Source organism: Dermacentor variabilis, chromosome 1, assembly GCF_050947875.1.
Source record: "Dermacentor variabilis isolate Ectoservices chromosome 1, ASM5094787v1, whole genome shotgun sequence".
NCBI classification, from domain to species: domain Eukaryota; kingdom Metazoa; phylum Arthropoda; class Arachnida; order Ixodida; family Ixodidae; genus Dermacentor; species Dermacentor variabilis.
The window spans coordinates 28,206,090-28,231,214 of record NC_134568.1 but is presented as its reverse complement, the minus strand read 5'-3'; the positions used below and the strand labels follow the sequence as shown (position 1 = coordinate 28,231,214).

The 25,125-nt window shown below is 45.3% G+C and overlaps 1 protein-coding gene across 1 annotated transcript; it reads right to left on the bottom strand.

Annotated features, from left to right (window-relative positions):
* Positions 1-1,598: 1,598 nt before the first annotated feature.
* LOC142576076 (superoxide dismutase [Cu-Zn]-like) lies at positions 1,599-23,159 on the bottom strand. Its single transcript, XM_075686014.1, has 6 exons — positions 23,028-23,159; positions 17,167-17,309; positions 15,330-15,426; positions 8,885-8,954; positions 7,839-7,956; positions 1,599-2,018 (listed from the first exon to the last, which is right to left on the bottom strand). Exons 2-6 carry the CDS (start codon positions 17,302-17,304, stop codon positions 1,905-1,907), a joined length of 537 nt encoding a protein of 178 aa, XP_075542129.1. The 5' UTR covers positions 17,305-17,309; positions 23,028-23,159; the 3' UTR covers positions 1,599-1,904.
* Between the last annotated feature and the right edge of the window lie 1,966 nt (positions 23,160-25,125).

Below are 25,125 nucleotides of genomic sequence, written 5' to 3'. Positions count from 1 at the left end.
ACGCTAGAGAGGGAAGGCAGGTAGGACATCCAAAACTAGAACATTTTCTGCACTTGTTGACTTTAATGCAGTGCTTAACGTCTGCTTGTTTTCGGTGAAAGTGCGAATGTGTCTGACAGATAATGCCCTACAGCTGCATCAACAATGCGCCTGAACGCAGAGAGATGACCGATTTTGTAGTGAAGCAGTGGGGCATTCTATAATGGGTGTAACAGATTTTTGTTATTGTAAGATGACTATAAGCGTAGGGAACGAGGCAATGTTGCTGATGAGTTGTACGGAGAGGTGGACCATTATTTGTCTCTACTAAAATAAGTTTCGGATAGAGTATTATTAAAGTAATAACGGTTTCATTAGAATCTTGGTAGGCAGTTGCTTACATGGAATATTTGGGGGAAGCCACATTTTAATGCCTGTCATTGTTAAAAATTGTGAAATTAGTACCTCATTCCAAGTATTCAACATCAAATTTAGTGTTCGACCTAGACAATATCCATACCGAGCGCCCTGGGAGCGCAGAAAAATCAGTTCCGCTATTGTTATCAGATGGAAAGACCCTGTGGCGAACTATGTAACGAAATTTCAGTGACGGCTTGTCGTGAGGAAAATTGATATGGTACATCGCGGTAGATGCTTGCCAGGCAAAACGTGATGTATCAGTAGCTGCCGTGACTGGCAGAGAAGTTCGGTTTTAAACATCGTCACACTTTTCGCCCGAGAGCGTCTCCTTCTGACATCATAGCAGGACGGCGTTTTCTGAACTCCCGGATCACCAGGCTTCAATATTGAATTGAATTCAGGGGTTTTACGTGCCAAAACCACGATTTCATTATGAGGCATGTCGTAGTGGGGAATCCGGATTCATTTAGACTACCAAGGAATCTTTAAAGTGCCCCCAATGCACGGGACACACGTGTTTTTGGATTTCGGCCCCTTCGAGATGCGGCCGCCGCGGCCTGGATTTGATCCCGCGACCTCGTGCTTAGCAGCGCAACACGACAGCCGCTAAGCCACCGCGGCGTGTTGGCTTCAATATTGCCTATATTGAACACTTACATTCGGTATATTCCATTGTATAGAATACTCAAGAACTTCAAATAATTGGGGGAGCATTGCAACGTGGCTACCTCCAACTTTGTCACATTTACAACTGTCGTTAGGATTTCAGTATTAAAAAGTAATTAAAGAAATTTTGCATTCGCGACAGTTTGCCCACCTCGCATGGAAACTCATCTGCAAGCACTCCACGTTCGCTACGTATGTCGCATTCATACACAAAATCTGCATAACCTACAAAATACACCGTATAGAAACAAAGGTATGCGCGCTATAATATATCGAGTCATCGCCCAGCAGCCTCCAAAAAGATGCTTGGTGCACGCAGTTGTATGTACTAAGCATGCCCGTTTGCCGCATGTGTGCTTTAACAAGGCGAAAGGACAATTACCAGGATGATGTGCCCTTTATGGCTGTTACAAGGTGCCCAGACTATGGATGCTTAGCTTCAATCGTGGGCTACAGAGATAAACCAACCAATCACGTGGTCTCTTGGGTTTACCAAGAGGTTGGAAATACCTGGCGAAGGAGCAACAACGGGATATAAGGTACGTTTATTAAAGAACGCTGCGCCAGAACAGTGAATCAACTGGCTCGAAAGAAAGAGAGCTGAAAATGTACGCAATGTGAGCATTCTAGCCCTTAGCTAAACTTGATTGGTTATATATATATGAAATAATACTTTGATATATATAGCATCATCTTTCTTTCTTAGGTGCAGTAAAGTTATTTAGCGCTAACTAAAGGATGTTTTCTTCAATTCAAGAAATGCCCCTGCCAGGTCAAGAGCTCCTGCTCGTTACCTATCATTGCAAATACCCGCGTATCCACTGCCAAATCCTTTTTCTCTAGCTGTCCGGCGCGATGCCAATGACACAACAGGCTATTCGACTTCCAGAGTGTCCGGTTGTGAGGCTGTCCGAAAAGTTGCCGCGGCCGAGGTCATCTTTGTCTTCGTGTACCTGGAACGAAATTGAAAACAAAGAAACTATTTTATGGAGGCTAACAGTGGGAGCGCAACTATATGTACAGAGGCTGGTTTTTGATCAAAAGAAAAGAAATGACACCTTTATTTCGGCATCAAATATCAGAGAACACAGCCACAACGTTCAGGCACCGACAATTTCTATCAAATGCGCTAAAAGAGGTTTTGCTTTCTCAGCAACATCGGATATTTTTGAAATTCATTGCAGTAATGTCACATATTTCCGCAAATGTAGAATAAGGCGCCCAAAATGGTGTTTAAAACTGTCAGCAAGACACCCTATCAAGCTAAATTTATCGGGTCACCGTTCATCTGCATCATTCAGCGTCGGACTGTTACGCATGTTGAAATTATAAAAGGCTGCAAAAGAAAAGTACTACGTTTGAATTCGTAATGGTTTTAACGATTGGTATTGGCGGAGCATGTGGCCGCTACGTAACTAATCTACCACGCTATAGGTTCACTTCCACACACACAAAAAAAGCGGCAGGCAAAGGCAATTCAGGCTGCGATGTGTTGAAATGTGAGGGCACGCGTATTGCTATCATTGTCCCCTACTGCCTCTCTCTCGCCCTCTACGCGCTCGACAGCAGCGTGCGTCGCCAGACATCAAATGCCTGCTGAAAACAATGATGCGGAACCACCGCAGGTGCAGCTATCGAGGTCACCGCTACACAAAGAAATAAATAATAAATGTTGCATCGACCCTATGCTGAGTCAACACGATACCAGACCTATCCACAACAATTTTTATTTTTTTTATATTTACCATGCTTAGTAATATTTTACTGAACTGGTGATGTGCAGAAACCGTTTCTTGGTGCCTTACAACGCGTTCTGACTGCCAGCCAGTCATGAAGCTGGACATGTTATCAGTGGTGAAGGCAGCCAACCAATGGCAAACAGCACTTACGAACGAGACGCTTTTGTGAATTCGGCCCTTGAACATCTCACGTTTAGCACGCAGTTAAAAATGAAGTCGCGTGCTACGTATACCTCGAAATGTGGCCTACATTACCACTTCAGCTTTAAGGCTGTGCGCTCACGTCACAAATTTGGACATTAGGGAGCCCCGTATTGTGTTATAACCCATGCTGTGTTAAGCACGATTCCGTTTGGATAGCGCGTCACCGACATTGAATCACGTGTCATAACCTGCGCCGTCATAAACTACCCAACGCCACTGCATATGGTGTCATGTATTCCACTGAATGAACCATTCTTGCAGCAGCAGTGGACCCGCCCGCATCAGCCGTAACTAGTCACCGGATGTTTGCGCCCTAAAAATGCCGTTTTAGGCGCCTATAACAGGCACTAAAGTTTCTAATTAAGGCCTGTACAGGTGCACCCGCCGTGGTTGCTCAGTGGCTATGGTGTTAGGCTGCTGAGCACGAGGTCGCGGGATCAAATCCCGGCCACGGCGGCCGCATTTCGATGGGGGCGAAATGCGAAAACACCCGTGTGCTTAGATTTAGGTGCACGTTAAAGAACCCCAGGTGGTCAAAATTTCCGGAGTCCTCCACTACGGCGTGCCTCATAATCAGAAAGTGGTTTTGGCACGTAAAACCCCAAATATTATTTGTACAGGTGCCAAATATTTCTTTTAGGCACATGTTTAGGCTGAAATAATAACTTCCGCTGCGCATTTGAGGATAAATTACGATTTTTGAAGGATCACCGCCCACTAAACCCATGTTTGGTGAAATTCAATTTTCTCAATAAAAGAGAATATGACAAATCCCATGTGTTATAAGACTTATCCGAAATTCAGTGAGTCTATACACCACAAAAAAAAAAAGTTGTGAAAGCAGTCTCAAACAAGCACCATCTCAATATTTGCGGGTTTGATATCTTGCCTTTCTTCACTGAGTATTGGTTTGCATGCACAAAAGCAACGTTCAACATCAGTCGTAATTAGCGACACGTATTCGTAGTTAGGAACGTTCGACGATCCAGTGCCCTCTAGCATTGCAGAATGTTTACCAGTCAGTACCTTTGACAGTTCTTTCACTGCCAATAGTCCTGCATTTTGGTCCGAGACAGTCTAAAGTTTCGAACTAACTCTATTGACAACAGATCCATTAGCAGTGGTAGCGAACCTTCCTGGAACGTCTAAAATGAACCTACATTCCGGGTTAGTGTTATTCGCGACATTCACGTTTCCCGATGATGTCGGTTAAAAAGCGTGAAGTACGTGCCGAAGTGCGCTAAGTCGCCTTCAAGTGTATCGTCATCCAGCGCAGCCCTTTTCACGGCGATTTTCTTGTCTTTTGCACCGGCAAAGTGAATTTGTGGTAAAAATCAGCTGCCTAAAGCCTAGTTCCTCAGCGAAGGATGAAATTATAAAAACAATAATGCTAGTACAAAATACGGGAAATGGCATTTTAGGCTCTGAAAATTCAATAATATGCACCAAAATTGAAAAAGGCATTCATTGACACAATAATAATGTCATAAAATGTTTCTGGACCCACATGGATCGTGTTCATATGGTGAATAGAAACAATAAAGGCGTAAGAAAGAAACAAGCGTTTTGCCTGAAGTTTTGATCTCTACTCATAGTACATTCCCAGAAACGCCGTGGTCAAGTGTAATGCAAGTAGAGGAACCGCTAAATTTGGTATGTGGTAACGGTAACCTAAATGGGTACTGACATGAGATTTTGGACTTGTCTTTTTTTTTTTGCTTTTGAAGCGGAAACAGACAATCTCAACTACAAACATGTTGGCATTTGTCAGAGCTCGTTAAGTTAAATTATGTACTATAATACTTGTATCTACGAGCCAATTTTGGCTTAGGTATACTCCCCACCCCCCAGCAGGTGCACGCGTCATGAAGCCGTGATCACATTGGATCGCTTCATTCTTGGGGTCGTTGCTGCTTCCCCACGCTAGAGCAACCACAATATTTCTTTTTTATTCGCGAAGTGATCATACCTAACCCTATTGCTCCCCGACTACCGCAAAGCTTGCCTTGCGTCATAACGACCTGATAATGTGGATGATGTGAGGTCAGGCATCAGACTAACCTTAGTATTAAGATGTCGTGCAAGAGTTCCCCAAACTTCATGCTAGCTGAGTGATATTTTACATACGTGAAATGTGTGGTTAGGTACCTATACGCTCCGCGAAATATGTGGCCTGTGCTCCCCTAAAAATAAAAAAAATATCGAGAAGCCATTCCACTCTGTGAAGGTGGATGACCATCGAAGCTGTAGCACATCGTACAGGGTTACACAAGGCCAAATGTGTTAATTTTGATCGTTTGGTAATGGTAATAATAATAATAATATTTGGGGTTTTACGTGCCAAAACCACTTTCTGATTATGAGGCACGCCGTAGTGGAGGACTCCGGAAATTTCGACCACCTGGGGTTCTTTAACGTGCACCTAAATCTAAGCACACGGGTGTTTTCGCATTTCGCCCCTATCGAAATGCGGCCGCCGCGGCCGGGATTCGATTTTGGTAATGGTAGTGACGATAGCTTTGTTATTACTGTGATTACACTGATTAGCTTGGTTACACTCTTAGACAGATTCTTGGCCAAAGTTAAATCTAGGCGCAACCATCGTTGAGTAGTTGAGGGACTTGAATTGGTGTGGAACTTCCAACTCTTCTAGCACAAACTCAGTGAACCATTTCTTGTGTTGTTTTAACATGGTCACATTGAAGTCTCCAACGATTATCACAGGGGCAATGCCATCACGGCTAAACCGTGCAAAGTGTGTGGGATATTACATTTGGGGGCGCCGGGAGATATATACAAAGTAGATATCACAATTCCGGCTTTCGTTTGTACGGCACAGACATCCCCGCAGTCGGTGACATTGTCCTTCTGCGAGTTAAGGGTGTATGGTTGTATATACATTTTGTCCTTTGCGTATACGGCAACGCCTCCTGCTCATGAGTCCATGTGCAGTCCACAAGACTCCAGTATAGCCACCGACTTGAAACAATGCATCTTGATTTATTTATTTCATGTGTTATTATTATTATTTATCATTACTACTAGAAGAGGAGTGCTTGAAGCCTGCTTCACCTCCGCCGCGGGTTGGCCCTGTATCGCACTATTTTCGAGATCAGCCGATGGCCACCTTTTTTATTGTTGACGCACAAACACGAAAAAGGCATGGAAGCCTAGCCATATACAGCTTTGCTGTGAAAGCCACTTCGATATTTGAACTCCTTGAACGAAGCGCCACGTGTATGCTATGCACCTGAGAATGCCGTGCGCTATCAGCGCCGCATGACGCAAGTGCTAAGATGCGCCTATAACGTAAAGCTATTCCAAACTTTTCTATTCCAATTATGCAATCAGCACTTCACGATTGGTCAAAAAATTTTGGGGCTACCCCCCTCCCCCTTTTTGCCTCTCTGTCACGTGACGTCATGAAAACCGCGATAGCTCCCCATCTGATATGACGTGTACAGACTAATTATGCATGATTAGACCAAAGAAAAAAAATAATTACTTCCGATTCGACGCTATTTTGCCATTAGCGCTCTGCTATTGGTCAAAAGTTTTCGGGCTGCAAACACTTCGCCTGTCTGTCACGCGACGGCACAAAAGCCGCAAAAAGTCATCGCGTCAAAGGGACGTGTACGCGTTAAAGATGCATTACTATGCCGAACAAAACTGGATTTTCTTCTGAATAGCTGTAGGCTGCCCCGTTCCGAAAGGAATACAACATTGCTGCCGCCGATCGCTCCGGCACTGGCCACTCGCACCTACTGGAGAGCATGGACTTATTTGCGTATAATAAATCTTTTGCGCGGCAGTATAGCGTTATCGAGCCCTTTCGGCACGTATACGACATCGTTATTCCAACTGTTTTTTGCTGGGGATCCGTTATAGCGGCATTCTTAGCCTTCTGTTGCACGCCGCCGCGATTTTCAGACTGCCACCGGAAGCGTACCAATCGCAGACGCCGGCACCACCCTCCTCATAACGGTTATTTATTTTAGCTGCGCTGCCTCGACCTCATTGAAACCCTCTCGATTTGAGCGTGCTGCTCGCTTCTTTTCAGCCAACTAGATAAGACAAGCCGCTCAACGTAGGCAATGTTATTAGTTTTTAAAGCAAACAAATGTGACCTCCTATAAAGAAGGAGAGCGTTTTATTGGTCTGTTCAGACAACCCTGCGGGTCAACGCCCTATGCTTGCGTCGGCGGTTACGTAATTTTAACGTCCCGAGATAGGGATAAAAACAGATTTGAATAGTTTTACGTTATAGGGCCCATGATCATGAACCTGAAAGACAGTGACGCACACCAATTGACGTTGCAATATAGTCGTTTTATTTTTGCGCCATTATGTTGCGTTACATTGTCGCAAATGAATATGGAATGCATGTATGTTTACGTCTGTGTACACTGTGCAACGTTGCTGCGGGCTTTTTAAATTTTAGCAATAGTGTTCGTGTGCAATAAACTATTGCGCATCGAATTAAACACTGAATGTACATTGACTACAACCTGTGTGTTTATGTAAAAACAAATACGCATCACATAAATGCTCGCCGATCGAATGAGTAAGTCAAGGAGTTAGTCTTTCTTTTTCGTGTGTTTAGTTCGGTGTGCAGGGAGAGACCGACGTTGCTTGGCAAATCAGTCTGACATGAATTCCTCATAAGTGATGCTGAAATGATGGTTCTCTGGTGGGTGAGCAGACGAATAACTGAAGATATCAGTGTCGAAATGTCTTCCGGAGAAACTTGACACCAATGCTAAGAAGGACAATTCTCGAACTACGGTTTGCTCATTCTTATACAATATAATTTTCAGTATCACTACGTACCACAATGGAGCGGCCAATGATGGAGAGCATGCCATTCAGTTCTAGTTGGCGATCTGTCAGCGCAAATACTGCAGAGCCAGTTTCGTCTGCCTCTATATTTCCAAGGTCTCCCACGTGACTGGAATAAGCAGAACCATTTCAACACTTGGAAGAAAACGTGGCCGGGGAATTCATGGTGCACTTTGCTGATAGACTAGATAACTTGAGAGTAACATGCATATCATTACACACTACAGTCGGAAGGCCATGATTTGGCCGAAGAACAGTTGTTATTACAAAAATAAACATTAAAAATAGAAGAATATACCTATAACGAAATTGAACGTAATCAGAAATCCAAGGAAAACCCCTCGTCTCAGTGACACAATAAGCTGTGAAGGGATAATGGTATACAAGCATGCATTTCATTGCGCAGTCAAAACCAACAGAAAGTTTCCAATATCCGGAGTACAGGTTGTTGGAGAAACTGCTGATGGAAATGCATTTTATTCGGTAACGTTTCATGGGAAAGAATCTTTAAAAAATTTGTTACGTGGAAATACGGTAACGGATTATAATCATGAGAATGCACGTCTTTTTTTTTCTTCTTTCCTTTTTTTTTTTTTGTGGCAGTCAGACTCGTCTTGGGTAATTTCACGAAAAAGATGCAGCAGCTAAAGAAAATATATAAATATATGCACGAGCACTCGATAATTTAATGCTCTAACTCAGCTTACCGGCCACATTATTTTTAGTGGTTGAAAAGTCCTTTCGGAAAGAAGATAACAGCAGGTGACATATTCATGAGCTCTATATACGATTGCAACGCCTCAATACAAGCGCAACGACGACTCCAATATTACGTTTTCTTTTCTTTTTTTTTATGCGATTGTAACGGAATTGTACACCAACGCCCCTTCGTCTACAGTCTCGTTACCCACTGCAAGGTCTATGCATTCCTTGAGATTATCTAGTTCTTACTAGAACCGACACATGTCAAACAACCAAGATATAACAAACCATGTTGAGGCGCCAAAAAACTAGATATAAAATCGTAATGACCTTACCGATCCTCGTCAAATGGAGCCCCGTGGTTTTTACCGAATGGGTTGAAGTGGGAACCAGCTGACGTGCAACCTGCAATGAGAACTGTGGGTGAGCAACTCTTCCAGTTTATTAAAAACAGCTGAGAAAACAGACTTCGTTTGATTCGATGAGTCTAGTGCTTTAAGAAAACAATAATGGCGGCTATACTCAGAAGCTATAGCGATAAATTTAAATGGGTCCTGCCACTGAGAACACATTAGAGTGAGTTGGATGCCTTGCAATGAGTGTAGTCGCACAGATATGTTTTGAAAAGGGACGAATAATAACGGTGACATAAAGGGCTGAATGTTTACTTTCCCCATTCTTCCATAACACATCGGCTCCTTTCAAACAGTAGGCGCCGATAGCAATTTCCTGCCTGTTCCTCTGTTGCTACTCCCCCCCCCCCCTTTCTTTTATTGTCTTTTTGCAGTGAACTTGTGGTAACCTGTGAAGGCTGACATCTGACGAAGGTGACCGAGAGCGACAAAGGAGGGGTGACAGGATGCACACGACACGTTAGCAAGCATTGCTTTCCCATTTGTTAAAAATTTGGAGCGTTGCGCATGCCTGCGTGAGCTTTCGCTCGGGAGTAGGTAATTATGATGTACAATCGTAAAAGGCTGGTGTCTACGGGCTATCTAGCGGGTCTATCACGCCATAGGTGGGACGTAATAGAGAGAGCTTTACTGCCGCAGTCGAGAACGAACTATAATTAATTCGAAATTGTGGGTTCCCTGCAGCATGCCCAGCAGTAAAATTTGGCTCGCATGTCCATAGCAGTAGTCTTTAGAGGAGCCCTAAACCACTATATATCGAAGTGTAGAAAGGCATTTGAAGTGAAGTTAGGCTATTTCAGAAATACTTTGCCGCAAAAAGTACTTCAATGCGGTCAGCAAAAGCGGTGTTATTGGCAATCAAACACGGCCTCCGCTGTGCTCTCGTTCCTTCTTCAGTGCCTCGCAATGCGAAGGCTACGGCGGAGTGGGGCGTGCCCACAACCTAAGTTCCTTCTAAATGCCTTCTAAAGATCACCGTGGCGCACTGTTCAAATTTCATTTGGGATGCTAACGCACACGCCGCGACTTCCGCCTTTGGTGTCTACGACGCGCTAAGCATAACCCAAACGCGGTTGTCCTCAGCGAGCCGCAATGCGCTTAGCCAGTTGACTGGTGGCGGCACCCCGTGCTGGCCGCGGTATCTACGCGACGCAGCCGACCGCAGCTACCAGTAGCTGCCGTGAATGGAAATCCACTCTATTACAAAATAACGCGTCCAGACGAAAATGAGGAGCGTGCTTCTGTTGAAAAGAGAGCGTTTGAGAGAAAGATGATTTGGAGCTCCGCTTGCGAGCTCCGCTCACCGCGCACGACAGCAAAACTTGGCTGAGAAGCTTACAGCAGCTTATGTCACCCGCGGACAATGTTATTTCGCCAAGCCGTAGGGGATGGTTCAGGGCCCTTTTAATGAATGTTAAAGGGCCCCTTTAACGCGGGAGCAATGGAACGTGCGCGTTCGCGGGGTTGTGCCGAGAGGCGCCAACGAGCTATGGCTGTGGAAGAAGACTACGACGCTCGAGCCATCGCTCATGATGATAATTTTCTGCACACAGGCGCGGACGGACGCATTTTCGTCTCGCCTAGGCATATAAAGCTTCGCTTTAAAAATTTCGAGTGTCAGCGCAGCCCTATCGGAACTTTTTACCTTCAGAAGCCAAACAGGCAGCCAATTTCTGTTGTCAGTAGAGCTTATATCCATCAAAGAATGTGTATTATCGCTATCTGCTTTTCTGCATTACAAATTATATTCGCGGAGGCTTCTTTTAATGCCTACCATTCATTTTCTTAAGTTCCATATGTTCGCATAGTTTACTCTGCGTCCTGCATTCTGTATTTTATTATGTTTTCTTTACGATGACTCCCGAAAAGCTACCAGCTTGTGTGACGTACTCCTGTCTGTGCTACGTGTAGATCTACATGATTTACTTTGCAGGATTTCGTTATAGATCTCCACTTGCCAAGAGCTATGCATCTAATTCCATTTTCAAGAATATTTCTTTGTATGTCTGCAGTGTAAATAAATAAATAAATAAATAAAGTACACTGGCCTATTCAGAAATGTGACCACCACAAGTATAGTTTTATGCACGTGTCGAGATCAACAATCACTGCGACTACCGTATAGGACTAATCTACACTGCCGTAGTTACGTTCCCTGTGGTGTCATTGCACGTGCCGTGGTGGCTCACCCATCTCACGTTTCCTGAGAAGTGCTCGCGGCTACGTATCTTTCACGTCCAGTGGGGGTGCAACGAGCTCACTCTTCTGCCGTGGTAGCAGCATGACGTGCCGACCAATTAGATGCTCCGTGGCTTTCGCCGTCTTGCGCATAAAGTTACACTGATTTGCTGAAATGACCCGCAGAACGGCAACCCCCCCCCCCCCCCCCCGACGCGGGTCTCAGTGCATCATTGCGATTACAGTTACTGCGAAATCTTTCATGTTGTGATGCAACACTTCTGGAACAGCACTGGGTGGGAGTAGCATTCACCGATTCACATTGATGTGGCACGGGAATAGCCTACTCGGACGTATGCGGCCAGTGCAGATGTGATAAGTATGGAGTGAGCTCTCGTTAAGAAAATTCGGTTAAGCCAAATTCTCACTCATAACGAACAACATGAGAATGTTTGTTTGGTTATTCATAGACTAAATACAAAAAAAAATCCGCTTAAGACGAACCGCCTCAGACGTGCTCTTCGGTTAAGAAGAACATTCGGAGTGACCACCACCGATCCTGCAGGCTAGGGTGCCTCGATGCGCTGTGCACGGGGGCGCGCGCATCGAGGCACCCTAATGGAGGCCTGCGGTGCTCATTGCCCCTGAACAGAGGCGAAAACAAGAGCAGGAAACAAAACAAGACAGTGACGTTTCGCTTTGTGAACGCGGGTGGCACGCAAGCGCATGGGTCCTATAGCGCACACGAAGCTACCGGCCTTCGGTGCGCCGGCAGGCTGTCCGCATCGCAGATCGTATTCAAAACAGGGCTCGCGCGGCCGCGCCATATGCAGCAGCTTCCGGAGTAGAACGCCGCTTTCATTCGCTTACTAACTAAATCGACAAGCATGGTGTCAGTGCGCACACGCAAACATGAACGCACCACACTCGCCGACCGCGGACGCTCGCTCTCAAAAGACTGGCGTGAGGAATTGTGGCAGTAGCAGCGTGCGAAGCGACCTTCGCCCTGTCTATCGCTTCAACACAAACTGAGCGACGAGAACAGAGCGCACGCAAAGCTACAGGCCATCGGCACATTTAGATTGTGCCCCCAGAACAGATCGCTTTCAATATAAAGCCCGCGCAACCGCGCGCGGGCGATGTACAACACCTTCCTCCTTCCCCTCCCCGGTGCCATGCGCGCGACTCAAGACGGCGAGCTTCGCCACCCCCATTTCGTCATTTGCACACTCGGTATTCAGCCGCCATCGTCGGCTCACCGTCGTTCGCTTTCACTCGCACACACAACGTACGGCACGCGAGGACGATCTTATCACGAGACGAACTCGGTACGTCCGTATCGCAAACAAAACCTGCAGCAACTTCCAGTGGTGGTAAACCCAGCGTGCCCTCGCCTATCTTCCTCTTCAGCGACGCTTCGCCTCGTTTCGCCTTCCCCAGTTCGCTCAACGTCACCTAGACTTTCCTCTAGGCTGCGTTGCTTTGCCACGCGCATAGCGCGTTCCTTCGCACTTATGATAGCTCGAAGCCTGCACCAAAGACCTGTGACGCAGAAGATGCCTGCTTGAACTTTTCAGTGAACTTTTTCCAGCAGCACGAAGACACAGAAGGATTTTAAGGTCATTAGGTGAGATCACATCGTTTGTGGCTGCTCCCCGATTTGCACAGAAGCGCCAAACATCCATCACGGACTGGATGAAACGAAAGAAGAGCACTACTTGAAGACAGTTCTTCAATTAAGTTCAGCTAAATAAATGTTTTTTACGTAATTTTCCCCAGTTCTAAATCTACTTCATTTGCGGTTTTGAAGTAAGATATCTGGATACACCTGGTCATGTTGCCAATCATTCTTGTGATAAGACGAACTTCTCATAAGACGAACAAATTTTCATGGTCCCTACGAGTTCCTCCTAAAGGGAGGCTACGGTAGTACCTTCCTGCTCTGCCAGTGTTCTTGCTTCGACGGACAACGCCAGAATTAGCGGTAGGCCTTGAGCAGACTTGAGAATAGACATTTTACCGAAGCTGAGGTCCTGGGAGCCTCGCCTCAATCCTCAGCATCCCCGAAAGCTACAAGACCACTTCTTATCCTAAAGGCAATGGACTTGAGTACCCGACCATAGATGGGCGCACTGCACTCTGCGCTGGTTATCTGCGCCTGAGATTATTCTGAACTACCAACATTTCTCTTCATCGCTACCTTTGCTTCTCCCATCTCTCCCTGCTCACCGCGTAAAGTTGCCAACTGAACAAAATCTTGTTAACCTCCTTCCCTTTACCTCCTATTTCCTCTCTCTAGCCACGCCCAGCAACAGATATCTAAACCACATGCTCTCAATCAGCAGCAGTTTTGAGCTGTTCACGCACCCTGTTCTTTGACTGATAGAACCCTCAAAAGAGGTTCCATTTTACTCCGACAGATAGGAAGCAAGAATACACATACGCATGGGCCACTCAAAGTCGACCTTTTGAGCTGTCATTTATGTCAGTATCGCGTCCCCAGAGGCTGAAGCTACAAAAGGTGCTGGTTTTCATTTGATGCGTGTCCCCTGCTAAAGAGAGGAAGCCCCAGGAAGACTCGTTTTGCACATTTATGCAGGTGCAGCAACCGGAAATTACTTTTCCATTAGAGCGGAGGCCTGAAACTTGCAAAAACAGGTATAGGTGCAGGGGGAGGGGGGGAGGATATGTGGAATGTATGAGTAACGGAAGCCGGTGTTGCTGCTCTTTCTGTATTAGAGCAACGGCTGTATATCACGCGCACGCACACACACACACAGAAAAAAGAGAAGGGAGCAGCACCGACTCTCTGTCGTTGGTCTCCGTCATTGCAGTTATTTATAACAACTTTCCTTCGCTACTGAAATATTTCCGCTCCTAACATTTTTTACAGCTACAAATGTTTGGAAAAAATACGTCATCAGTCCAGTAGATAGGTCGTCAGGGGTAAAAAAGACCCAAGGGGAGAAGTTTTAAGCAAGTACGCCTCCTCCGGGTACTATACTATATTTGCCTTACAGAGAAAACTTCAGTTTGCTTAAGAAATTAATAAAACTAAGGAAAGTATTAGTATAAAGAACACTATTCTACGTCGAAACATTAACAGATGCAAGAAAAAAAGACGAGAAAATCGTGAGCCATTCCACTCTGCAAAGTCGTATGGCCGCCCAAACTGTATGGCACACGACGCAGAGGTGACACAGAACTTTCAAAAAAGGTACGAACTCGTTTATATTCTTGATCGGTGGTCATCGTGACGAAAGGTACGCGCACATATTTATTTATAGACATGTGCATGGACGACTATAGGGTGTTTCAGCGAATGCTTTCAAGCTTCTTTAAAAAATTGCCTGTGGCAGATTGCACAATTCTAGTCCACTAGCTGGTCTACTCGAAGAGGCGGGCCTTACTTGCCCAAAAAATTGAAATGCTTGATCTACTAATTAACAAATATTTGCTAATTACGTTTTTAACTAATTGATAATCACTTATGCCTCCATATATGCTGTAGAGTCATGCGCAACCCGCAGTACATTCGCAGCGATAACTTATTGTATAGCGGGTGTGTAATGTACTTATGGTCAAGGCATCGCGCATATGACAGTAAAGAACAGAGACAAGTAAAAAAAACAGATAAATATGACGAGCGTGGTGGCACTCACCACGATGCATAGTATCCACGCTCTAACGTTCATTGGAGCCAGCCATTTAGCCTCCAGTCAGCCAGCCAACCACCCACTTATTTATCTATACCAAGCAAAGCCAAGCCGTAGCCGAACCAGTCAGCCAGCCAGAGAGCCAGCCGGATCATGAACAGATGGCGGGAGCCATAGGGAAGCTGAATAATTGTAATCACTGGCAGAGTCAAAGATTTGAAAGAAGTGTTTCAGAACCAGTGCACAGTCTCAAAACATTTTTTTTCTTTGAGATGCTCAGTGACTTGTTTCGTCCCCATATGTACCTAACACGACAAATTTACATGTAACGCTTGAATACACGAGGTGCCCATAACGGAGGTATGTATATAAATATAAAACAAGCATAACATGACCTAACCAATCTTAAACAATAGTATATAAAAAGAAAATACGCACAATGTCCCAACTGCAATTATCGTTAAATTCATGTGCATCCCAATTATCGCAGCACTGACGCGCCAAGTTAGAAAGTGAACGACTATATCACGAACCATCCGTCAGGTCTCCATATTCGTGCACGTGAAAGCCATGCAGTCCTGGCGTAAGATGAGATATGTTGCCTTGCACAGTCACACGCTGACCGGGTTTCTGTAGAAGTGGAAAAAGCTTTAATCAGTTTCCAAATCGAACTCTTCTTTCTGTTATTTCTCTTACTGGTTCACCACACACTAACTCATCCCGTCGAGCCCTCTCAAGGGCTCGACGGGATGGGTTGACGCCTTGACGTTTATCGCATTGGTAGTCCTTATTGGCCGGTGTTCGTTCTTAAAAACCATTCTTTCTCAAAAATTGCTTTTTCAGTGCCGGCCGTAACACTTTAGATACCAATAGAGCAACGAAAGAAAAAGAAAAGCATTGCATATCAAGGAAGTTTGTGCCATGCCCCTACGGCTATCTGTCGAACGCAAACGCATGCACCAGCGTAACTGAATTTGCAGCATTTTCAAAATATTATATATCAGAAGGCCGCTTGAAGTTCAACAACTTTCAGTTAGTAACGTCGAGAGGGTGCGCCCTTTTAATAAACGCGTATTGACGGCACTTAGTTCTAACATATTTACTGCATTGCAGCGCTGTATTGGTCAGGAATAAAGCACTGCCGTAATGCAGGACGAAAATTACGAATCAGTGCCGTAAACCGGCATGTTATTAGAGGAGCGTACCTTTTGAAATATCATTTTTTAATGCTGCCTATTGAGTTACGTAGTGAATTGCAGTGAAGGGCGATAGATGGCCGGAGGGTAATGTCGAAAGTTTATGAGTATCGCAAATTTTTGTGTCAGTTCTTAGTAAGCGCGCATAATAACAGCCTCATCTGTTAAGAACAAACCCCGCAATGGCCGGTATGATTTGCAAACGACTGCAGAAGTTTACATAAAGAGGTGCGACGAAGAAGCATTAAAGCCCCCCCCCCCCCCTTAAAGGGACACAAATTAGGAACACTACATATGTCAGTTTAGTCTGGCGAAGGATTGTTTCAAAACTCGGTTCGGTATTTGTTTACAAGTAACGTTTTATTATGGCGGACAAAAATGCAGGACGACGTTTCCATGTTTGTATTTCATTAAGAGGAAGCTTTAGCTCTGGTGCTCCTATCTAAATACACGTAAAGGGGAATTCGTTTTTCTCGGCAACCACTGGACCAAATTTGACAAGGTTTGTTGCATTTAAAAGAAACACTTAAAATCTAGTGACTGTTGGTTTCGGATTTTTGATTAGGGGTTACCAGGGGTTATCTCAGAAAAATGCTTTTGCGTTTTTACATGTATTTGAATAGGCCGCGTCGGAGTTGGGCCCGAGCTAAAGCTTCCTCTTAACAAGCCACAGCCCCGGAACGTTGATATGGCGTAACTAATTTCAATTGCATTTTTGCAAATTCCGGCTGTTATGATAAAAAGGATTGAGTTACTCCCTGTGTTGAGTATTACAATGCAATATAATGCTTTATTTGTTAAGAAACAATAACTGTATCAGTAAATGTCCTGTCCAAATCTTGCATTGTCTAGAGAACATAACGCGGATATTTCAATTCAAGCCCGTGTTTCGTTGTTTCTTTATTTATTTTATTTTAATTTTTGCTCTCTGCTTCGGTTTTCCAAAACTCCGCGCACGGTAATGCTTACGTTTCTGGTATCCCAGAAGTGTAGTTAGACAATCGAGTTAAACTGCATGTTTCTGAATTGAATATTCAACTGAACACACTCTGCAGTAGCCCACAACTATTTTTTCGCCATGCATTCTTAGTTCTGAAATGGCTCTTGAGCCACACTAAAGCGCTTAATAAATTTTCGTTGCTACGCTTTCGACCGCCACCGTTGTCGAACTAACCTGGTGGAATTGCACGTATCCTTGTGGTGTCCCTGTTTCAAACACACAGACTGCATCGGTGATGAGTTGTTCTCCTTCAGTGTTCACGCTCACGAAGGCACTCAGAAGTAGCGACAGCAGGAAAGACGCCGTTATCATTGTGTCTGCAAGCATCGGAATGAACGCTCAAGCGATCATGGCGTGCGAAGACTATATTGCTTGAGAGGTACTATAAGCAAGCTTTCCTGGCATCCCTCAACCCGTGACACATACTTTAATTGTACATTGAAAATACGTCAGTGGCTATAGTACTCCCTTTTCACTCATACGTTGACGAGTGTATTAAGGAATGCAAGCTTGTCATGAAAGCTGAAAGTGAGTCTTCTTTTTTTGATTGGCCGCAGCGTCCATACGTCACCTCACTAACCTATACCGACCAATAAAATATGGAAAGGGCTCTCCATGTGCTTCTGGTTTTCCGTGCACAGATGGAGACGGTGGCAACTTTGCCGGAGTGACTACGCGGTGGATAAAATACTAAAGATGTTCCCCTGGTTTCAATTATCATGTTCATCGCGAAAGTTCTGTAGAACACAAAGAATCACCTTGTGTACACTAATGTGATCGCGTCATGATAATTGAATTTGTTTTTTGGGATATCCCAGTTTTAATGTTTTGACATTAAATCAGCTTCACTTATATTTAATTGGAGCATAAGGCAGAACAATCAAAAAGATCGCACATGCAGAGGAAATTCCATGACTTCATGGCTTCAAGCTTCAAAGCTCAGGCGTAAGCAACAGTTAATGGAGCATGCGACGTGCTGGTGACAGCATGCACTAATTGATTTTGTATAGACACGTAGCAAAAGAACAGATTTCACGTAGCCACGATACGCATGAACTTAATTTTTGACAAATGCTTGCTCCTCATTTTACAATATTGGTTTCTAGCGAGGAAATTAATGTTATTTTCACCATTATATAAGAATGGATGTTCCAATAGCCCTCAAGAACTATGTTTCCTCTACACTCGTCTCTCCCTTCTACCCTGCCCCAAACACAGAGGCGACACTGGATCCCCCCCGTGGACATCTGTCTGGACCTTCACGATGCCCGCATCCTCCACCTCTGTTGAGGGAAAAGAGTTATTATAACCACCATATTAACCACCAGTTTCGAGTTGTACATCCAAAAAAGTTAGTGACGTTTCACTTCGTGAACGCAGGTTGTGCGCAAGCATGTGAGTGCTACTTCATTTTTTCTGCATTGCATGTAGAATGTTTCAAACAGCCTTTGATTGTGTGTAAGTGTGCCCGTTATTTCAAGGCTTTTTATTTTGCATGTAAGTGTAAAGTGCCATTAGAAAAAATGTTAAAGCGCTGTAAGGAAATAAACACAATTTATTATTTCAAGCAGTTTGGTTATGTAGTATTCCCAGTATTCATTTTCGCCTTCGCTTTCTTCCTCTTCTGGGGTCTCCTGGGCACGCCAAGCTCGTGCCTTTTTTTTTGCCGGACTTTTTCAGCTCATGCCCGGCGCCTGGCGACGACATTCGGGTCGGTTGCTTCGCGCTCGGCCTACCGCCGCTTGCGTTGCTGCTCCGTCCTTCTCGCTCGACGCTCGGCCTGTCGATCGCGAGACGAAACCGCCACCAGCACACCGCACACAGAACCCCCAGCAACTGCCAGAGGAGGTCAACCCAGCGTGCCTCCGCCTACCCTCCTCCTCCACCACGCTTCGCCTCCTTTCTCCTTCCCTGCTTCACTCAGCGTCACTTAGACTTTCTTCTAGGTGCCGTTCCTTTGCAGCGCGCACTCTAGTGTTCCTGTATATGCTCCCATAATGAGCAGAGTTGAGCATAACTTTTCCAGTGCCGCTGGCAGCGCTATTCGCCAAGCGCTATCACGTGGCGCAAAATGACCTCAAATGCTTCCCTCGCGGCGACACACATGATCTCGCCGATTGCACAGACGAGGCATGTACGCTTGAGCGTAAAATTGCGGTTTAATTCGATGGCGTCCGTCTTATATGATCGGCCTGGAAGCCTGTCTTGCGCACTGCAAGGTCAAGGTCATGCAGCCTGACAACCTACTCCATGACAGAGTTTTGGCACGGACTTTCAATAATATCCCCCACAAATTAAATAAAGATGTGATAAGTAAGTTCCAGTTCAGCAAAAAAATTCGAGTGATAATCACCCTTTCCCGATGTTCACGCTGCTAGAAATTTATCGTCGGTGAAGAAATAACGTTATTAGGACAGGTAATTTGCACGAGTTGGGGGGCCAGCGTTTATAGCGAGAATGCCGAGCGAAGCACTGAAGGGTGGATCTTACCGCTCTTCGCTGCTTTGCGCTGCCCCCCGCCATAAAACAGTAACCACTTCAGCCTGTTGCCCTGCCTTCACTCGTCGCTTAAAATTTTCGCGTCAACATACGGCGTTCAATTTTACTTGCTCCTTGACGGATGTGCTGCCCTCAGCAGTGGCGCGCCAGAGGGACATACTCTGCGCCACGCAAGTTCACATCGTATTTAATTTTCGTAGCGGATCGTCTCTTGCGGCAATTTTTTTATAATTTAGTCAATTTAAGCCGATTCTGACGAAGAACACGGCAAATCAACAGTTCTTCAAGATTTTAAAGAATATAATACGATGAGTGAGATAGAGAAATATGCAGAATCAACTACTGGTGCACAGAGGCACACAGTGGCATCATGTGAGAGGTGTCTCATTTGTCGGTCTCTGCGTTGTCTGCACAGAGTGAAATGCAGCCCCGCTGCCCCACTGTCATTCAGTGAGTCTCTATGCTTAATTTGCATTCTTACGATCGTGTTATGGAGACACATACCTCCTTGCTCACAATGTTAAAAAAGCGACTGACTTCTGCGGCGTTGAAGTACACACTTGTTTGCAGTGCGCAAGAACCCTGCTACAACAAAAGAAAGCTGAAATGTTTTCACATAAAGGCATCCTGGGATATGTAAACAGCTGCAGTGAGCCTGTTTTACTTGAGTGACGTCCGAGACGAGGACATAGCGGACGGTGACTTAACAACCACCTAGAATGGCGTGTTAGTTTTAAACGACTCACCGCTGTTCGCGGTGCCTCATTCGGCTTCAGTAATGCTCGCCAATACTGCAGGTTAGATATTTGTGCAGGGGCCTGTGTACTTGCACTATATAACAAAGATAATGATGGCTCCCAGCTCCACCTGCGTGAATACCCGTCTTGTCACATCTTAAACGCATTCTTTGCAGTTCTCGTGCCCCTCATTCAAGTACGTTCGCGTTTTCGATAGAGTACGTCGACTGCTTGCGCCGAAGAAGAGTCAGCGCACTCCTTCGCGAAGTAAGAGAACTTTATAATACCAACTTAAATATTATGCACTCAGTTGCTTTCATAAAAAGGGATTGTCAGGACTTCCTTTTTTCTTGGAGCCTGAGATTGATGTCTTTGTACTTTGCTACAACACACTCTGATCACATCATTGCTGCTTTAGCACTGGCAAGGTATTGAAATACCCATCCCTTTCCCCGTTCCCTACTAGCGCGTTTTGCTATTGCAAAGCAAACTCTGCAGAATCTTTGACAAAAGTGGCTTTGCCATGGGGGGAGGGGGGGGGCGACGTCTGTGGCCAGGAATGGAATGCGTCATGCAACGATGGTGATAGCTTTAATTTTCAGTTGGTAAAGAAGGGCAAAACCATTCTTTTCCTTGTTGCCCTCGACTAGTTTCGGGCAGAGTCAGTGTCACTGGTACACCAGCCTATCGAGTTCAGAAGACCTGGTCACACCTTCAACGTATTCTATATTTTTGGAAGACTGAACGTTAAGTGCGCATTCTGTATTCCTGAGATGCGGGTCGATTCGCAAACAAACAATGTGAAGTAATAACACACGTTCCTTTATTTTTTCTGACTCGTTTAACCTGATGAATGTTGACCGCGTACATGCGACGTTTATCTTAAATGTCATGAAGTAGCCTGATTCGTCGGCCTAACTTTCATAAAATAAATCAGCGCTAGCGGAAACCTCAGATTTAGACAGTACCTAAACACTACGTAAACTTATTTTCAAACACTGTCATAAAAAGACAAGCTAGGTAGGAATCCCCTTTCATACCGTTAAGTATTCCCGGTTTGTTGCGCTCTGTCAGTAATGGTCTTTCCAAGACTCGCCACCTGTGGGTTGTAGGATGCCGCCTCGTGGACGCCCCGCGCGCTAGGCTGTCCGAGTTATCCCTGTCCGCATATACGAACCACAATCATGCGAGAATGTATAAGCACAAACCTCGCGTGCCTCTGGAGCTGTTGTTGTGTGGCCAGCTGCGTGGAACTCACGGTATGTGAGCAAAAGCTGTTATGTCTATCGGGTATTTAATCTGTGCTGCTTCACGCTACAAACGGAAAACGGCACGCTGACACGCACGGTGCTTACGAAGAGGGAATCCAGGCGTTCTGTACATCTTCAGTTCACCGTACACATACGATTCTTCGATATATGTTTCTCCCCACTTGCTTTAATTTAAGACGGTCACAGATAAAGGGGGACGTTTGTTTTCTTAATCAGAACTGTGTATTTCACTTGGTGTCTCCCATGAAGCTTCCAAAATGTGAGTAATACGCAAGATCGTTACCTGTAGTTAACCGAGGCGATTATTCATCTGGAGTCACGGAAGCTGGAGTAAAAAAAAAATATACGGATCCCACACACTGATGGAATCGATGTAAGCGAAGCTTTATGGACTGTTTGCTTTGACTCACGATAATTAGCCGTGATGTTCACGGCAAATGTTTAATTTATTCAACGTTTAATCCAAAGAAATTAAGCTCGTGACGGCAACTTTACCACGAAATCTTTACTAGGAAACGTGTGCGAGACGCGATACCTCTTGCGAATTGTTAGCAGGAGAGCGCTATCATCAGTTATGTCGTTAGGATGCTTGTTCTCTATTGAAGCAAATGCTGTGATGTATGCTTTATTCGTGATACCAAAGAATGTATGCAGTTTTCGCTTCAATTGTTGAAGGCTTCTTTTTTTTTTGTGAGGACGACACCATGGAAAATCCCGACCAAATAGAGGCTAACAGCTTCGCTGTAAGACTACCCGAGCTCTAAAGCGTTACCCGCCCGTGACCCGGTGGTGTAGTATGACGCTACCGTGCAAGAAAGAACAGTGAGAAAAAGTGATGCCCCAGCATACGTAAATCAAGAAAAGTCATGTGGCAATAGCGATACCAAAGAATGTATGCACTTTTCACTTCAATTGTTGAAGGCTTCTTTTTTTGTTTTTGTTTTCTTTTTTTGCGAGGACGACACCACAGAAAATCCCGACCAACTAGAGGCTAACAGCTTCGCTGTAAGACTACCCGAGCTCTAAAGCGTTACCCGCCCATGACCCGGTGGCGTAGTACGACACTACCGCGCAATATATAACAGTGACAAAAATTGATGCCCCAGCCTACGTAAATGAAGAAAAGTTCTGTGGCAATAGCAAGTAAGACAACAATAATAACGCCAGTGTTTCCTAATCAGTCATCAAACACACATGACTCTCTGTAGCTCAAAATGCTGATCATATGTCTGCGATTCTCCACACGACTAGACGAGCAATTGTTTCTTCCCAATGTCATGTTCAAAACTCACAATACGCATTTCAAATCCATTACAAGAAGCAAGGAGCGCACACTTTCGTCAGCCCATTGAAGCCACATGTTGATACTTCATTTATCCCTCCACATTTATAACTGCGCAGTCAAAATAAAAAATCCCCGTTCTGCAAAGAGAGGAAAGAGTCGAATGGCAGAACGGACCTCAATTACATTCGTAGATCGCCATACTGTCGCAAAACTTAATGAACTTGTCGCGGAGATTCGTCTCACCTTTGATCAATCACTTTGCAGTAGGGCCTTTCAGGATGATCAAAACTGCGGCTCGACAAAAAACTGGCCAACTGGCGTCAGTGGCCAAAGCGCGCGCAACTAACTCAGCTGGGACGCGATCGCTAAATGGGATTTGCACAAAGCGTGCCGTGTGCACGTTGCCGCAGGTGTTATCCTTCACGGTGCGGTGCACTCGCGTCAAGCAAGAGCGGCGGTAACAGGGCGAGAGGTAGTGGGGGTGCATGCGCTTCCGCCGCGATGACGTTCCTATTACAGAGTCTTCAGTGACTACTGCGACAAACTATGGCTGATGGTTCGCCGAGTGCAACGTGTCGCCCGGTTTCTCTGTGCGCGTATTGCACGTGCCAGTCTGTCTGAGTACCTTCACGCGCGTTCATGCTAACGTGTACGGGGCGTGTCCAGTATTGCTTGTGTGCACCTGACTCTACTTTCGGGCAGCGTTTTGCACGCTGTAGAGCGCAAATGTACCAACAGGATTCCTGCTGATACAGAAATGTCCTCAGAGGACATAAAAACTACGGAGGAGGAGGATGAAATAAAGAGAGAAGGCAGGGATGTTAACCAGGAATGCGTCTGTTTGGCTTCCCTACTCTGGGACACGGGAGAGAGTTATAAGAAAGACGAGATGGAGAAAGGGAGGGGGAGGAAAGCCGGCGGTGAGATCGAGCACGCACGCAGAGAGCCTTAGCAAGTCAAAAGCGTTCACATAGGACAGTCGCTGTCAAGAAGGACAAAAGTGCCTTCACAGCTTTGTGGGCGCACGAGGGATGGGGACGTTTTCGAGTAGCACCTGCGCGGACAACGGCCCATCGCCCAGTCGTCCCAATGCGATAGGTTATCTATGTCTTTCCGACTGATATCGATGACAGTTGCCCAATAAATGTTCGATGTTCTCTCCGCTGCCACAGGCATCGCACGACGCACTGTCGGTAATTCTAATCAAAGTAGTGTACGCCTTCGTGAAAGCCACTCCCAACCATAGCCGGTATAGAACCGATGCCTCCTGTCAGGGAAGCCCGGCCGGAGGTCGGAGTTGGAGCGAAGGGTTCAGTTCCTGCCACCTGGTGCGCCTTATGTTTGGTGTATTCCACTCTGTTAACGAGATCTTGCGTGCGAGGTGACGAAGCTGCCGTGCATCGTCTGTCTTGGAAAGAGGAATGGGAACGCTGTGTTGTTCATGATGTCACTCTCGGGCATCTTTGTCTGCTTGATCCTTTCTACTGATCCCGCAATGGCCAGGTAGCCACTGGAAAATAATTTCGTGGCCTTTCTGCGCTGCTTTACAACTGACTTCACTACCGAGTGTAATGGGGGCATGATGCACACGGTGCAATCGTCATCTATATGGAGAACAGCTAATGATCTAGAAGAAATCGTCGCCTTAGACCGTTTTGAAGTGAAATGGCGTAGCGAGAAGCAAGTGTTTTCAGTCACTCTACCTGACCCCGAATATTGTTCCTTCTTTAAAAAACGATATATCGGTGAAACGGGACAATCAGTGAACCTCACGTTAAATGCACATCGCGTGGACACAGCTAAAAAGCTTCCCAAAGCCGTCGCCGAGCATTTCAACCAACCAGGTCATAAATTTGATGAATTTAAACTCTACATCTTACACCCAAATCTCCGATCTGAACAAGAAAATACAGAGAATCATACCTCATCCATAAGTTCAAGACATTGCAACCAATTGGTATGAACGTTTCAAAGAGAGCTTTAGAATCTATTCGATATGCTAAATTTCAAACTATAGGCAACAATACTTAGCTATTTTCGTTTATTTGCTTAGTGTTATTTTCCTTTCCTTTTCTATATAATTATTCCATTTCAGTATTTTTTTTTCACAAGCACCGTTTTCTGCTGCTCCTTTAATTATCTCTTTCAGAGACGATAGGCCACTGACCTTCAACGAAGCAATTCCACACACTCACCGCTAGCACACATTGGGTCGTTGCCGCACCCACCCGCCTTACCCCGTCTACCCTTTAAAATAACCCTACCTATTACACTGTGCCGAGAAAAGCGTATGTCACCTTGAAAAAGACAAGTCCACTAGTCGAAACGTTGGCTCCCCGCT